The following is a 15824-nucleotide window of genomic DNA, read 5'->3' as shown; positions in this document are numbered from 1 at the left end:
ATTGAGAATCTGTGGCAAGACTTGAAAATTGCTGTTCACAGATGCTCTCCATCCAATCTCAAGGAGCTTGAGCTATTTTGCAAAGAAGAACAGGCAAAATGTTACTCTCTTGATGTGCAAAGCTGGTAGAGACATCCCCAAAAAGACTTGCAGCTATAACTGTAGTGGAAGGTGGTTCTACAAAGTATTGAGTCAGGGGGGCTGAATACAAATGCACACCACACTTTTCACATATTTATTTGTAAAAAATTATGAAAAACATTTATCATTTTCCTTCCACTTTTTTTTTATGTACCACTTTGTGTTGGTCTATCACATGAAATCCAAATAAAATAGATTTATATTTTTTGTTGTAACATAACAAAATGTGTAAAATTTCAAGGAGTATGAATACTTTTTCAAGGCACTGTAAAACCAGTCCAGCTGGGTCTGGGGTGAGGGTTATATATGTTTTGCTTTATGGCGTGTTATGTTGTGTGTTTTTTTATTTTTCTTGGTTTTTATCTCTGTTTCAGACAGAAAATATTCTCTGTTATGATGCTGAGATCTCTGTGATACAGATTATTTGATCTATTGTTTTTTATGTATTTTTGGTATTGTTCTATAATAAATTAAATTCTTCTTTGATTAAAGATTATGATAAGTACTCAATCTACGCACACTCCTGGATGTAGTCCTGGAGAAGAGGACAACCCACAAAACACGTAGACACATTCGAACAAAGTGCTTTATGCAATATTTTATTGTTAAACTTTTATATGATTATGTAATAATTTTTAATCTGTGTAATATTAAAAATTGTAAATTTTATACTTTTGAATACCTACCTGGAGGTCATCCTTAAACCCCCCTTTTCTATATTTCATTTTTTTCCTGTCTTTAATTGTGCATTGACAGCTAAAACACCACAATAAAATAATTCTCTGCTTTCAACCTCTAAGTTATTTCTTTTATTGCATCAACATCATAACATAACATCTTCCTGATTAGAAAAACAAATGACAAAATAAAGGTTTACTATTAACATTTTATTTCTGCATTCTAATATGTAAAACAAAATAACAATTTTTCCCCAGTGTCTCTCTCTGGTTTATGAAAAGACGATATCATATTATTTACATAAAGATTGTAAAGGTATAAATAATGGTACAATATATTTGTTTGTTTTAAAAGAAATATACATCTCTTTAGGCTCTCAGATATATAACCATGTATTTGGTGAGGTCTATTAAGCAACATGGAATATGAATTGGTTCCAACATACCAGTTATTGTAGAGAGAGAATGACTTAGGTGGAGGTACCAGACACTTCTTGATCCTGGGATCTCAAGTCGGACGCAATATCAATATTGCTCATATATTTTCCCCTTAACACATTAGGGCAGCCTTTCTCAAGCTTTTTAACTTCCCAGGCTCCCCTGCTGATGATTACTATGTCAGAGGTTCACAGTACATTAATGTTAGTGTAATGGTAAATTACAAAAATGTTCCTTACATTTCTGGTCTTTGGTGCCAGTGGTTACTCATCTGAGAGGCAGAAGTTGCCATTTGTTCAAGGAACTCCTTGCAACCTCTGGAGGAACCCTAATTAAGAAAGGCTGCATTAGGGTATCCACCAACCTGGAAGGTTTATTGGACAGATGAAGCACTTCACAAGTCATATTGTAAACCAGGATTTCTCAACCAGGGTTCCTCCAGTGGTTGCTAGGGGTTCCTTGAGCAATGAGCAATTTCTGAAATTCAGATAAGTTCCCACTGACACCATTCATCTTTTTAGCTATCTGGAAAACGTAGGGACTTCTTGCCAATTGCCACAAGTGAAAGGAACATTCTTCCCACTGATCATCACAATTATGTATTATTAGTTGTATCTATAGTCATTTTTAGCAGGGGTTCTCTGAGAGTGGAACTTTATTTTAAGGGTTCCTCTGTATTGAAAGGGTTGAGAAAGGCTGCTGTAAACTGTAAAAGACATTTTGGGGTCTATATATAAAAAGTTTGCTGTGCGAATGACTTATGTTTTTTGCACAGCCGCCACAAATAATTAAATGTAATTTGCCTAATAGGTTTATTTCCTATGATCATCAGCTCCATCTAGTGGCCATAATGCTGTATTTTCCTGAAGTAGCTCAATCGGGACAATACAGCATTATGGCCAGTAGAGGGAGCTGACAATCATGGGAAATAACTAATTAGGCAAATGACAGTCACGCCTGGGCAACTGCTTGAGACATTTGCACAGCAAGTTTTTTATGCATGGACCCCATTGTGTTTGGGAATTTATGCACCCCCCACCCCCTCAATGGTGAAGACTGCTGGACTTTTTACATCAGCAATGGGAGCAGGAACAAGTAGGTAAGTAATAACACCCTGGGATTTAAGACCTGCCATTCTTCGTTATGTCAATGACAGGATTTGCTAGGAAGGAGACAATCCCAGAAGGCAGCATATGAAAACAGCTGTTCCAGTTCATCACGCTATGGTCATTCTCTCCTGCTTCATGTCATTTAGACCCCCTAACATCCTATATATAAGTGAGAGCAGGATCATTTTCCAAAAAAGATAAGCATACTGTTTAAATCCTGAGAAATAAGAGCAAGTTCCCCGCTATATGTACATGGAAGGTTTGCAGCAAATGTTCAAGTAAGATTTGGCAAAACGGGTTTCTCAGTCACTTTAGCAAGGAAGTTCATAGAAACCAATGACAGAATCGTGAACTAGCAGAAGGAATCAATGTAGATTATATCTTGTAAAAGACGTTGTAAAACCTCTTTGTTGTCATTGTGGCTTTATAAATTGTGGGGGGTAGCAAGCAGTCCTTGTCGGAGGCACGTGTGGCTGGTAAACTTGATCTTCACAAGTATCAGGTAGAGGTGACAGTATACACTTTTATGGCTTCACAGCATCTTCAAACCATTTCTGAACGATCGCTTTGTTTTCATTTACCCATTTGATGTTTGCCTTGGTCCTCTCTATTGATTGCTCCAGGGCTCGTGAGGCTGTGCCGAACCCAATTCCTTGATTATCCTTTTTAAACTGTTCAAGCTGGCGAGAAAGGTAAATGATTGCCATAAACGATCAAATAACAAAATCCTAAATGGATTCTTACACATCTATGTATTTATGACACGTAATGTGCATGGTAATATTTTTCATTTAATAAAAGTGACCTTCAGCCCCCGTTCACATTGACTGCGACTTTGAAATCGTGCTACTTCACCTGCATCTCAGTGTGACTTCAGGTGCGACTTTGAGGACATCAGTGCGGCTTCATGCACAGATGTCTATTGAAGTGGCACCAGAAATCACCAAAAGTAATGCATGTACTACTTTTTTAAATCGATGCGGCACCGCAAAGTCAGTGTCGCACCGTTTTGAACAGTGTCATCGCTGGCACCAGGGTGCTACTTGTCATGCTATTTGACCTGTCAAATCGCATGACAAGTCGCTCCAATGTAAGCGGGGGGCTTAGGCCCCATTCACACAGGTGTACCTGTCCATGCACCCATGCAAAGGCAGTCTTTGTCCGTACAGGATGCATAGGTATTCCATGCATCCATGTGCAGGCAATCCCATGCATGTCTATTTGTAAACAATGGCTGCATGGATACAGCTGCTAGTCCCAATGTGACTGTTATGCAGGTGTGGGTCGCTAAACGCAGACAATGTAACAGCCCTTTGCACAGATGTAAGGATAGGTATGCCCCTATAAATGAGGCCAGAGTGCCAACAATAACTGCATTTTCCTGCCACCCTCCTCCTTTCATAGAAGATGTACTGTGTATGAGTGGAGGAGGAGGAGCTTTTATTCAATCAGTCATTTTCCATTCATAGATTGTTTTTTTCACTGGAAAATGATGGCAGCGAGCATAGGGGAGAATAAGATGACTAAAGATTTCAACTAAAGGGACACACTGTAATGACTGTAATTAACCTCCCTGGCGGTATGATTATGTCAGGAATTCTGTACCAAAAGCGGTACAATTTTTTGCATGGAAATTTGGCGTTATGTATTATAGGCCTACAATTCTTAGTAATTACTGACGACTTAAACCTGAAAAAAACAAGAGTCTAGTAGACATCCAAGATGTGATAAATTTGAAACACAAACGCATGAATTATAATCTAATCAATAATATAATTTTATTATATAATATATGATATATATGTATATGTGTATATATATATATATATATATATATATATATATTGTATAATATATAATAAAATTATATTATTGATTAGATTATAATTCATGCGTTTGTGTTTTAAATTTATCACATCTTGGATGTCTACTATATGTATATACATATATAATATATAATATATATATATATATATATATATATATATATATATATAAAATATAATTTTTTTTATGTGTTTGTTTGGTGCAACTTTTGAATTTCCCTCCCAGTTCCGCTCCCATGCGCCATTGCTGCTGCAGGGAACGCAATCAGGAAGTCGGACGAGCGGCGAGATCATCGCTGGATTGCCAGGAGAAGGTAAGGAACCTCGCTGCAGGCTCTGCACATCTACCCCGAGCGTGACTCGGGGATACCGATAGTAGCATGAAAAATCCCCCCCGAGTCACGCTCGGGGGTTACCGCTAAGGGAGTTAATATCCCTAGTGTTGATTTTTTAAAACATTTTTTGACTAAACACAGACTTTAAACTGCCTGTTGATGGTGGCAAGTCAGTAGGCGACCATACTGTCTGGACAGAAACCCTGGGTCGAAGGAGGTATATCAATGCCTAAAATTGCATTTGAAACAAAACAAGTCTAAATAGATCATTGATCAACTTAGTTGTAAATGTTTATAATCTATAACAGGGATCTCCAAACTATGGCCCTCCAGCTGTTGCAGAACTACACATCCCATGAGGCATTGCAAAACTCTGACATTCACAGACATGACTAGGCATGATGGGAATTGTAGTTCCTGAACAACTGGAGGGCCATGGTTTGGAGACCCAAGATCTATAATCTATTGCAGCACAAATTTCTTCTTTTTACCTACTACTACTAGAGAGGCACCAAATTTTCAGCGGCCGAAACATATCGACCGAAAGTGGTGTTTTCGGCATTCTGCCGATAGAGAAAAAGGTGCCGATAATGGCTCTGAAAGCGCATGTGATTTTGCCACGATTTTGCTGCAATTTTACCACGATTTTACTGTGCTCATGGTGTGACCCAATTGAACAAAAAGGGATGCATTTTTCTTGAGCTTTTCTTGCACTAAAGGTGCCGATAATGGGCGACAAAAAATTCATATTCATTTAAATTCATGAGAATAATTAAAAAGTCGAATATAATACAATTATATATGAAAAAATATATAGATTTTTAAAAACTGTAATTTTCGATTTCGGCCAAGTGCATCCTGAATTTTCGTTACCAAGATTTAAATTCGGTGCACTTCTAACTACTACTTTAGAAATAAAATACCCACCTGTTGCAGGTCAAAATCAGTGGAGAATCTTCTAGTCACTCCTGTAATCAGGCTACCAAAGGAAGATATGGTGCCTGCAAAGCTAGAGAGAAAAAATAAGAACAAATTATTTTTATTATTATAAAGAATTTATATAGCGCCAACAGTTTAGGTAAGGCTTTACAACATAAGGGCAGAGAGTACAATTACAATACAATTCAGTACAGTAGGAATCAGAGGGCCCTGCTCATTAGACCTTAGAATTAATAGTTTTTTCTGCTTTACTTGGCAGGTAAAAAAAAGCAATGACCCAGAGAGTTCTCATTTTGTAAAGCTGGATACACACTATACAACTTTTGTGGTTAGATTTCCTTAAGATTTAAGCCCCTTACACACGTAGCGAATGTCGGCCGAACGATCGGCCGTCTTTTGTCCGGTGCTGTCCTGTCGGCTGAAAACTGCAAAAGACTGCACATGAATTTTGTCGGCCAACAACAGCTGACTGCAGAAGTGATGTCATGTGATGGTTAACTTTCCGTGTGTTTTTTCTTTTCTGAGCATGCCCAGTCTTGCTAATCGGCTGTTTGTCGGCCGAATTCTGTACTGACTGGCGAACAATCGGCCGTTCTGGTGTTGGCAAACAAAAATGTTAATGCCTGCACAACAGATTCTGTTCGGCCGAAAAGTCGCTGTCGGTTGTCGGAAGCATCATACTAACAAGCCGACAATCGGCCGATCGTTCGGCGGCCGAATATTTACGGCCGACAATCGCTACGTGTGTACGGGGCATAACCTTCAACTATGTAGTGCAAGGGCTTGCCTGATTGCATACTAATGGGCCATACACACTATAAGATTTTCTGAAGATTTTTTCCATTAGATTTGCCAAAACCATATAATATGAGTAGTGTTGAGCGAACACGGACTGTATTATTCGTGTTCGTACCGAATAATTGGATTTTTGTTACCCGAACCTGAAAACTTTACTGTATGTTCGGGTTTAAAATCCGTGTTCGGTCATTTTACTTCCTGTTTTGTATGTAATGGCACGCTTTTAATGGCGGGCTTTCAACAGCCAATCAACAAGCGTTTAGTTGGTGTGCCTTAAGCCATCCCAGCCATGCCTACTAATGTATTAGTAGCTGTGATTGGCCATCTGAAGCATGTGACCATGTCTTTATAAGTTCGAGACCCAGCGCGCTGCGTAATTCTGCTGTAGTATTAGGGAGAGAGCACACATCATACGTGCTGGCTGCTGATTAGGGACAGACAGTGAAAAATTGTATTGTGTCCGAAAAGAATGCAGGGACAGGTCGGAGTGCAGGCAGGGCGAGTTATTAGGGCATTTTAGGGCTAGGCTGGAGAATAGGCAGGGTCAGTGTTCTACATCGATTTTGCTGTGTGGGGGGTTGGTTGTGCAGTGCCAGTGAACGATCTTATCAAGAATATTAGGGCGAGGCTGGAGAATAGGCAGGGTCAGTGTTCTACATCGATTTTGCTGTGTGGGGGTTGGTGCAGTGAACACAATCGTTTTGCCCTCAGTTAAGCCCACTGAGGAGGAGGAGGAGGAGGAGGGAGAAAAAAATCTATTTTTATCAGTCAGTTGTGTGCAGTGTTTTTGCTTCAGTGCTGACTGTGATAAGACACTGCTGTGTTCACATGTGCTATTGAGTGATTTTAAATTTTATACACTTTTTTCTATTCCACTATTCAATATACACCCTTTTGGGTTAAAAAAATTAAATTGTGGCATAGTCCGTACTAATCTATTTAAAAATTACAAACTTAAAGGGGAATTTTCTTTTTTTTTTCCCTTCATAGCCTGCAGCAGACCTGACTGACATAAGACACTGCTGTGTTCACATGTGCTATTGAGTGATTTTCAATTTTATACACTTTTTTCTATTCCACTATTCAATATACACTCTTTTGGGTTAAAAAAAATTAAATTGTGGCATAGTCTGTACTAATCTATTTAAAAATTACAAACTTAAAGGGGAATTTTCTTTTTTTTTTTTCCCTTCATAGCCTGCAGCAGAGCTGACTGACATAAGACACTGCTGTGTTCACATGTGCTATTGAAAAATCACCAATTTTATATCATATTTTCTATTCCGCTATTTAATCTACACCCTTTGGGGTAAAAATAATTAAATTGCGACATTGTCAGTATCAGTACGTGTGAGATACACCTTTCCAATTTTTGGGGCTCATCTTACACCACCAAGGATTGCAGGGTGTTTCAGTTTGCCTCCTGCCGGTTCCGAACTCCTCCTATTCCTCATCCTGCCTTTGGGGTACAAAAAATAGTAATCGGGGCCTAGTCTGGGTCTGTATGTGTGAGATAGATACACCTTTTGATATCATATTTTCTATTCCGCTATTCAATCTACACCCTTGGGGTAAAAAGAATTAAATTGCGGCATAGTCAGTATCGGTACGTGTGAGATACACCTTTCCAATTTTTGGGGCTCATCTTACACCGCCGAGGATTGCAGGGTGTTTCAGTTTGCCTCCTGCCTGTTCCGAACTCCTCCTACTCCTCATCCTGCCTTTGGGGTACAAAAAATAGTAATCAGGGCCTAGTCTGGGTCTGTACGTGTGAGATAGATACACCTTTTGATATCACATTTTCTATTCCGCTATTCAATCTACACCCTTGGGGTAAAAAGAATTAAATTGTGGCATAGTCAGTATTAGTACGTTTGAGATACACCTTTCCAATTTTTGGGGCTCATCTTACACCGCCGAGGATTGCAGGGTGTTTCAGTTTGCCTCCTGCCTGTTCCGAACTCCGCCTACTCCTCATCCTGCCTTTGGGGTACAAAAAATAGTAATTGGGGCCTAGTCTGGGTCTGTACGTGTGAGATAGATACACCTTTTGATATCATATTTTCTATTCCGCTATTCAATCTACACCCTTGGGGTAAAAAGAATTAAATTGTGGTATAGTCAGTATCGGTACGTGTGAGATACACCGTTCCAATTTTTGGGGCTCATCTTACACCGCCGAGGATTGCAGGGTGCTTCAGTTTGCCTCCTGCCTGTTCCGAACTCCTCCTACTCCTCATCCTGCCTTTGGGGTACAAAAAATAGTAATCGGGGCCTAGTATGGGTCTGTACGTGTGAGATAGATACACCTTTTGATATCATATTTTCTATTCCGCTATTCAATCTACACCCTTGGGGTAAAAAGAATTAAATTGCGGCACAGTCTGCATCGGTACGTATGAGATACACCTTCCAATCTTTTGGGGCGCATCTTCCACCGCCGAGGATTGCAGGGTGTTTCAGTTTGCCTCCTGCCTGTTCCAAACTCCTCCTACTCCTCATCCTGCCTTTGGGGTACAAAAAATAGTAATCGGGGCCTAGTCTGGGTCTGTACGTGTGAGATAGATACACCTTTTGATATCATGTTTTCTATTCCGCTATTCAATCTACACCCTTGGGGTAAAAAGAATTAAATTGCGGCATAGTCTGTATCGGTACGTGTGAGATACACCTTCCAATCTTTAGGGCGCATCTTCCACCGCCGAGGATTGCAGGGTGCTTCAGTTTGCCTCCTGTTCCGAACTCCTCCTTCTCCTCATCCCCATCCTGCCTTTAGGGTACAAAAAATTGTAATCGGGGCCTAGTCTGTGTTTGTACGTGTGAGATACACCGTTTTATAAAAAATTTTCTATTCCGCTATTCAATCTACACCCTTTGGGGTAAAAAGAATTAAATTGCGGCATAGTCCGTATCGGTATGTGTGAGATACACCTTCCAATCTTTTGGGGCGCATCTTCCACCGCAGAGGATTGCAAGGTGCTTCAGTTTGCCTCCTGTTCCGAACTCCTCCTACTCCTCATCCTCATCCTGCCTTTAGGGTACAAAAAATTGTAATCGGGGCCTAGTCTGTGTTTGTACGTGTGAGATACACCGTTATATAATTTTTTTCTATTCCGCTATTCAATCTACACCCTTTGGGGTAAAAATAATTAAATTGCGGAATAGTCTGTATCGGTACGTGTGAGATACACCTTCCAATCTTTTGGGGCGCATCTTCCACCGCCGAGGATTGCAGGGTGCTTCAGTTTGCCTCCTGTTCCGAACTCCTCCTACTCCTCATCCTCATCCTGCCTTTAGAGTACAAAAAATTGTAGTCGGGGCCTAGTCTGTGTTTGTACGCGTGAGATACACCGTTTTATAAAATTTTTCCTATTCCGCTATTCAATATACACCCTTTTGGAGTGTAAAAAATAAATTACGGCATAGTCTGTATCGGTACATGTGAGATACACCTTTTAAATTTGTTTGGCGCATCTCCTTCCACCGCCAAGGATTGCAGGGAGCTTCAGTTTGCCTCCTGTTCTGAACTCCTCCTACTCCTCTTCCTCATCCTCCCTTTAGGGTACAAAAGGGGCCTAGTCTGTGTTTGTACGTGTGAGATACACCATTTTATATCCTTTTTTCTATTCCGCTATTCAATATACACCCTTTTGGGGTGAAAAAAATTAAATTTGCGTCATACTTTGCATATTTGACTGTGAGATACACCCGTTGTATTTGTATACTGTTTTTCTATTCCGCTATTTAATGAACACCCTTTTGGGGTAAAAAAAAATAAATTGCGGCATAGTTTGCATATTTGACTGTGGGATACACCCGTGCGATACTGTTGTTGTTTTGTTCCGCTATTCAATAAACACCTTTCTAGGGCAAGATCATAAATTACAGAAATATGAGGAGACCGTCAAATAGGGGCTGTGGCCTGGGTCTTGGTGCTGCTGGTAGAGCTCCTGTTGCAAGGAGAGGACGTGGTCGATCTGTGCCAGCTACACGCACAAGTGAAACACCTTCCTCAAGTGTGAGTAGGCGACCGAACCTGCAGCAGTATTTGGTAGGGCATCTCTAGAAGTGATGAGGCCAGAAGAAGTACAGGCGATAGTAGATTGGGTTGCTGACAGTGCCTCCAGTTCCTTCACATTGTCTCCCACCCAGTCTACTGCAGAAAGGTCAGAGTTGGCACCTGCAGCCAATGTCCAACCGTCTTTCACCTCACCCCCTTGCAAATCAGGCAAGCAGTCTGAGCCCCAAGTCATGCAGCAGTCTCTTCCTCTTTTTTATGACTCTATCAGCAGGGTTTCCCAGGGCCATCCACCTAGCCCTGCCCCAGAAGTGGAAGAGATTGAGTGCAGCGATGCCCAACCACTTATTTCTCAAGATGAGTACATGGAAGGACCATCGCAGCACGTCTCCGATGATGACGAAACGCAGGTGCCAACTGCTGCGGCACTCAGGATTGTGGAGACCGACAAGGAGGGCAGGGGTGAAGACTGGGTGGAAGATGATGTGGAGGACGATGAGTTCCTTGACTCCACATGGAATGAAGGTCATGCAGGTGACCTGAGTAGTTTGTTGGAAGAGGCGGTGGTCGCACAGAGCCACCAGCACAGCAGAAGAGTGAGCAGGGTGCAGAAGCGGAGCGGCTGTGCCCTAGACACTACGCCTGCTACTGCCCAACGCAGCAAGGGACCGAGCGCACCAAAGCCAGCTCAAAGGAGTTCTCTAGCGTGGAAGTTCTTCAGAAAATGTGCTGATGACAGGACACGAGTGGTTTGCACCCTGTGCAATCAGAGCCTGAAGCGAGGCATAAACCTTCTCAACCTGAGCACAACCTGCATGATCAGGCATCTAAGTGCAAAGCACGAGCTGCAGTGGAGTAGACACCTTCAAAACCAAGAATGGTCTCTGGCTCCTCCTGCTTCCTCTTCTGCTGCAGTCTCGGCCTCTCCATCCACCTCTGTAGTGATACCGGCACCTACCACCCCGCAAACAGACGATCTGTCAGCAACACCACCACCTGGGTCACCAACCATCTCCACAATGTCCCGTGGAAGCGTTCAGCTTTCCATCTCCCAAACACTTCAGAGGAAGAGGAAGTACCCTCCTACCCACCTGCGATCCCTGGCCCTGAATGCCAGCATTTCAAAATTCTTGGCCTTTGAAATGCTGTCATTCCGTCTGGTGGAGACGCACAGTTTTAAAAGCCTTATGTCGGTGGCTGTCCCACAGTACGTCGTGCCCAGCCGCCACTACTTTTCCAGGCAAGGCATCCCTTCCCTGCACAACCAAGTGGGGGGAAAAAATCAGGTGTGCACTGCGCAACGCCATCTGTGCCAAGGTCCACCTAACTACTGATACGTGGACCAGTAAGCACGGTCAGGGGCGTTATATCTCCCTAAAGGCACACTGGGTAAATGCAGTGGTGGATGGGCCTGAGGCGGATAGCAATTTGGTGCATGTCCTTCCACCACCGAGGATTGCAGGGCGCTTCAGTTTGCCTCCTGTTCCTAACTCCTCCTACTCCGCTTCCTCATCCTCTACCGCCTCCTCATCGGGTCAGCGTAACACCTTCACTACCAACTTCAGCACAGCCAGGGGTAAACGACAGCAGGCAGTTTTAAAACTTGCCTGTTTAGGGGAAAAACCACACACCGCGCAGGAGTTGTGGAGGAGCATGGAACAGCAGACAAATGAGTGGTTGCTGCCAGCGAGCCTCAAGCCCGGCCTGGTGGTGTGCGATAACGGGCGAAATCTCATAGCAGCTCTGGGCCTAGCCGGTTTGACGCACATCCCTTGCCTGGCGCATGTGCTGAATTTGGTGGTGCAGAGGTTCCTTAAAAATTACCCCGATATGTCAGAGCTGCTGCAGAAAGTGTGGGCCGTCTGTGCGCACTTTCGGTGTTCTCACCCTGCTGCTGCTCGCCTGTCAGCGCTGCAGCGTAACTTCGGCCTTCCCGCTCACCGCCTCATATGTAACGTGCCCACAAGGTGGAACTCCACCTTGCACATGCTGGAAAGACTGTGCGAGCAGCAGCAGGCCATAGTGGAGTTTCAGCTGCAGCACGCAAGCGTGAGTCGCTCTGCGGAACAGCACCACTTCACCACCAATAACTGGGCCTCCATGCGAGACCTGTGTGCCTTGTTGCGCTGTTTTGAGTACTCCACCAACATGGCCAGTGCCGATGACGCCGTTGTCAGCTTAACTATCCCACTTCTATGCCTCCTTCAAAAAACGATTCGGGCGATGATGGAAGAGGATGTGGCACAGGATGAGGAGGAGGAGGATGAAGAGGTAACATTTCCAAGGCTTTCAGGGCAGTCATTCGCAAGTGGCTCCGAGGGTGGGTTCCTGCACCCACAAACGCCAGGGACACAATTGTCCAGCAGGGGCACAGTTCTGGAGGATGAGGAGGAGGAGATGGAGGAGGAGATGGAACCATGTTCACAGCAGGGTGGCACCCAGGCCAGCTCATGGCCATCACGTGCGTGGCTGGGGGGATACAGAGGACACAGATGATATACCTCCCACAGAGGACAGCCTTTTGTTGCCTCTGGGCAGCCTGGCACACATGAGTGATTACATGCTGCAATGTCTCCACAACGACCGCCGAGTTGCCCACATTCTAACTTGTGCTGATTACTGGGTGGCCACGCTGCTGGATCCCCGTTACAAGGACAACGTACCGTCCTTAATTCACTCACTGGAGCGCGATTGCAAGATGCGCGAGTACAAGCGCACGCTGCTGCTGGCATTCCCACCTGACAGCGGGGCCACAGTGGAAGCACAAGGCCAAGGCAGAGGAGGAGGAGGAAGAGGTCGCCAACGCAACCAGGGCACCGCCAGCACCTCAGAAGGCAGGGTTAGCATGGCCGAAATGTGGAAAAGCTTTGTCAGCACGCCACAACAAACAGCAGCACCAGCAGCTCATATGGAACGTCTTAGCATGAGGCAGCATTTCACCAACATGGTGGAGCAGTATGTGTGCACACGCCTACATGTAGTGAATGACGGGTCTGCCCCCTTCAACTTCTGGGTCTCCAAATTGGGCACATGGCCTGAGCTTGCCCTTTACGCCTTGGAGGTGCTGGCGTGTCCTGCAGCCAGTGTATTATCTGAAAGTGTATTTAGCACGGCTGGGGGCCTTATCACAGACAAGCGCAGCCGCCTGTCCAGAGACAATGTGGACAAGCTCACGTTCACTAAAATGAACCAGGCATGGCTCCCACAGGACTTTTCCGTACCTTGTGCAGAATAGAGATGGATACCGACCTTACCCAGCCATTGTTCTACTTTTGATCTTTCTCACTCTTTTGGGGTGTACCCTCATTTAAAATGACTAAATGACTAAAAAAAAAGCAGTGTTGGCTACCTCGTCCTCCTCCACCGCTGCTTCCACCTACACCGCCACATCAACCTCCCTCCTACTCCATATGGGCCTTGACAGATGAAGACATTTTTTTTATTTTTCTGTTTTTTTTTTTTGTTTTAAGTTATTTCCCTATCCACATTTGTTTGCAGAGCACTTGCCATGCTCTTAACTACGTTTTGCTGCCATTTGCAGCACTCTAGCCCTTTCCATTGGTGTTTTAGAGCCATTTTAGTGCCTGAAAGTTCGGGTTCCCATTGACTTCAATGGGGTTCGTGTCCGGGTAAAGTTCGGAAAAAGTCCGGGACACGGACCCAGACTTTTTTTTCAAGTTCGGCCGAACCCGCCGAACACGGACATCCAGGTGTCCGCTCAACTCTAAATATGAGGTCAAACCTAAACACTTTCAATTGGTATGCAATCAGGCAGGCCCGTGCACTACATAGAAAAGGTAAATCTGAAGGAAATCTAACCACAAAAGTTGGATAGTGTGTATCCAGCTTTATTGAATGTGTTTAGATTTGACCTCATATTATATGGTTTTGGTAAATCAAAAGGAAAAAAACTAAAGACAATTGTATAGTGTGTATGGCCCATTAGTCTCATACATTTTAGCTTCCTAACTACATATCAGGAATCATTACGGTATATGGTGAAAAGTCTGTGGACATCTGACCATCACAGCTGTTTTAGGTTGTTGGACGTTCCATTCTAAAACCAGGAACATTTATATGGAGTTGACCTCATAATTGTGGCTATAACAGCCTCAACTCGTCTAGGAAGGCTTTGCACGGGATTTTAGAGAGTTTCTATGGAGATGTGGGCCCCTTAAGCCAAAAGAGCATTTGTGAGGTCAGATAATGATGTTGAATAAGAAGATTCGGATGGAAATCAGTGTTTCAGTTCATTCCCAAAATGTTAAGTTCCTCCACTCTAAACACATCCAACCATGTCTTTTTGGATCTGACTTTGTGGTCCCATGGGCACAGTCATGCTGGAACAAAAATGGACCTCCTCCAACCTGTTGCGACAAGGTTAGATGGTTTGCTCTGCCAAAAACCCTAAGTTCAGCTGTTCGCCACTGGTGCTGGCTGGCTGACTGCATGAGATTCCTCCAGCCACAATGCATAGCTTGGATGGAGGCGACTTTTAAAAAAAATCGAATAGTGAATGGCCAGCTACAAACAATTCTGAGCAGTGTTTCATGTCAGAGATAAGCTTTCCAATGACAGTCGCCCAGCATTCACCTCTAAGGCTTAACTATAAATCTGCAACAGAGTGCAAGGTGCTATACAAATTTTTAACAACCTTTCTTACCAGGTCTCAGGGAAAATTACTTTATCTACAACTCACAACACATTAGTGTGATGTGGGAAGAATGCTCCTTACTTTTGTGGTCATTGGGGAGAATTACCCCCTTACAGGCAGGGCTGCTGTTAGAAATGACGGGGCCCCATACAGCCTACATGCTAGGCCCAGTCCTGTGCCCCACCCGACCCAAAGTGACTGAGGACCTACATTTTTCAGTCCCTCTCTCTACAGCCTCAGCTGCACAGATGAATGGATAGGAAACACTGTGAGACTTCCAGCGCATATAAAAACGGAAGCATAGTAAACACAGTTTACTACGCTTCAGTGATGAATGGACACAGTAGTTATTATTACCGACCACTCACTGTGTTCATTCAGGAAATGATGGGGCCAGTTAATTACATCCCCCTGTGTGCCGGCAGCACTGCGGGGGAAAGGGGCACACAGGGGGGCCTGGATAGTAGACGGAAGGGGCTCATGTGCTAGAACCAATCCCTTTGCAGTGCAGCCAGAGGGAGGAAAAGGAGGAGAAGCGCACTGCAAAGGGAAGAGGAACGGTGTCCGCAATAAGAAAATACAGCTGTCTCTCCTGCTCATCAGATTCCTGGGCCCCCCTTTTGAACAAATGGGGCGCGGGCCCAGTACCAGAGGGCTGGCTGTACTGCCTTATCAGCAACCCTGCGCACAGGTAGCTAAAAAATATCAATGGTGTTAGTGGGAACTTATCTGAGAGGCAGAAATATCTCATTGCTCAAGGAACCTCTGGAGGAACCCTGGCCTCTGGAGGAACCCTGTTTGAGAAACCCTGCTCTATACAGTAACATTTGTATCTTTTATGGAATATGGGACATATTTGCTTTCTTTTGCTTCTCTTGATCCCCTTTAG

The 15824-nt window shown here is 43.7% G+C and overlaps 1 protein-coding gene across 1 annotated transcript in view; it reads right to left on the bottom strand.

Annotated features, from left to right (window-relative positions):
• Positions 1–2503: 2503 nt before the first annotated feature.
• Positions 2504–15824, bottom strand: part of LOC309552337 (aminopeptidase N-like) — a 73587-nt gene continuing 60266 nt past the window's right edge. The window contains exons 19-20 of the mRNA XM_082253250.1: positions 5454–5535; positions 2504–3045 (exon numbers count right to left, since the gene is read on the bottom strand). Of these exons, the coding sequence (XP_082109376.1) occupies positions 2890–3045; positions 5454–5535 (238 nt within the window). The 3' untranslated portion in view covers positions 2504–2889. The remainder of the gene's footprint in view (positions 3046–5453; positions 5536–15824) is intronic.

This window comes from Pelophylax lessonae, assembly GCF_965119305.1.
Source record: "Pelophylax lessonae genome assembly, chromosome: 4".
NCBI lineage: Eukaryota > Metazoa > Chordata > Amphibia > Anura > Ranidae > Pelophylax > Pelophylax lessonae.
The sequence above is the reverse complement of the archived record's forward strand: the minus strand, read 5'-3'. Positions and strand labels throughout refer to the sequence as shown.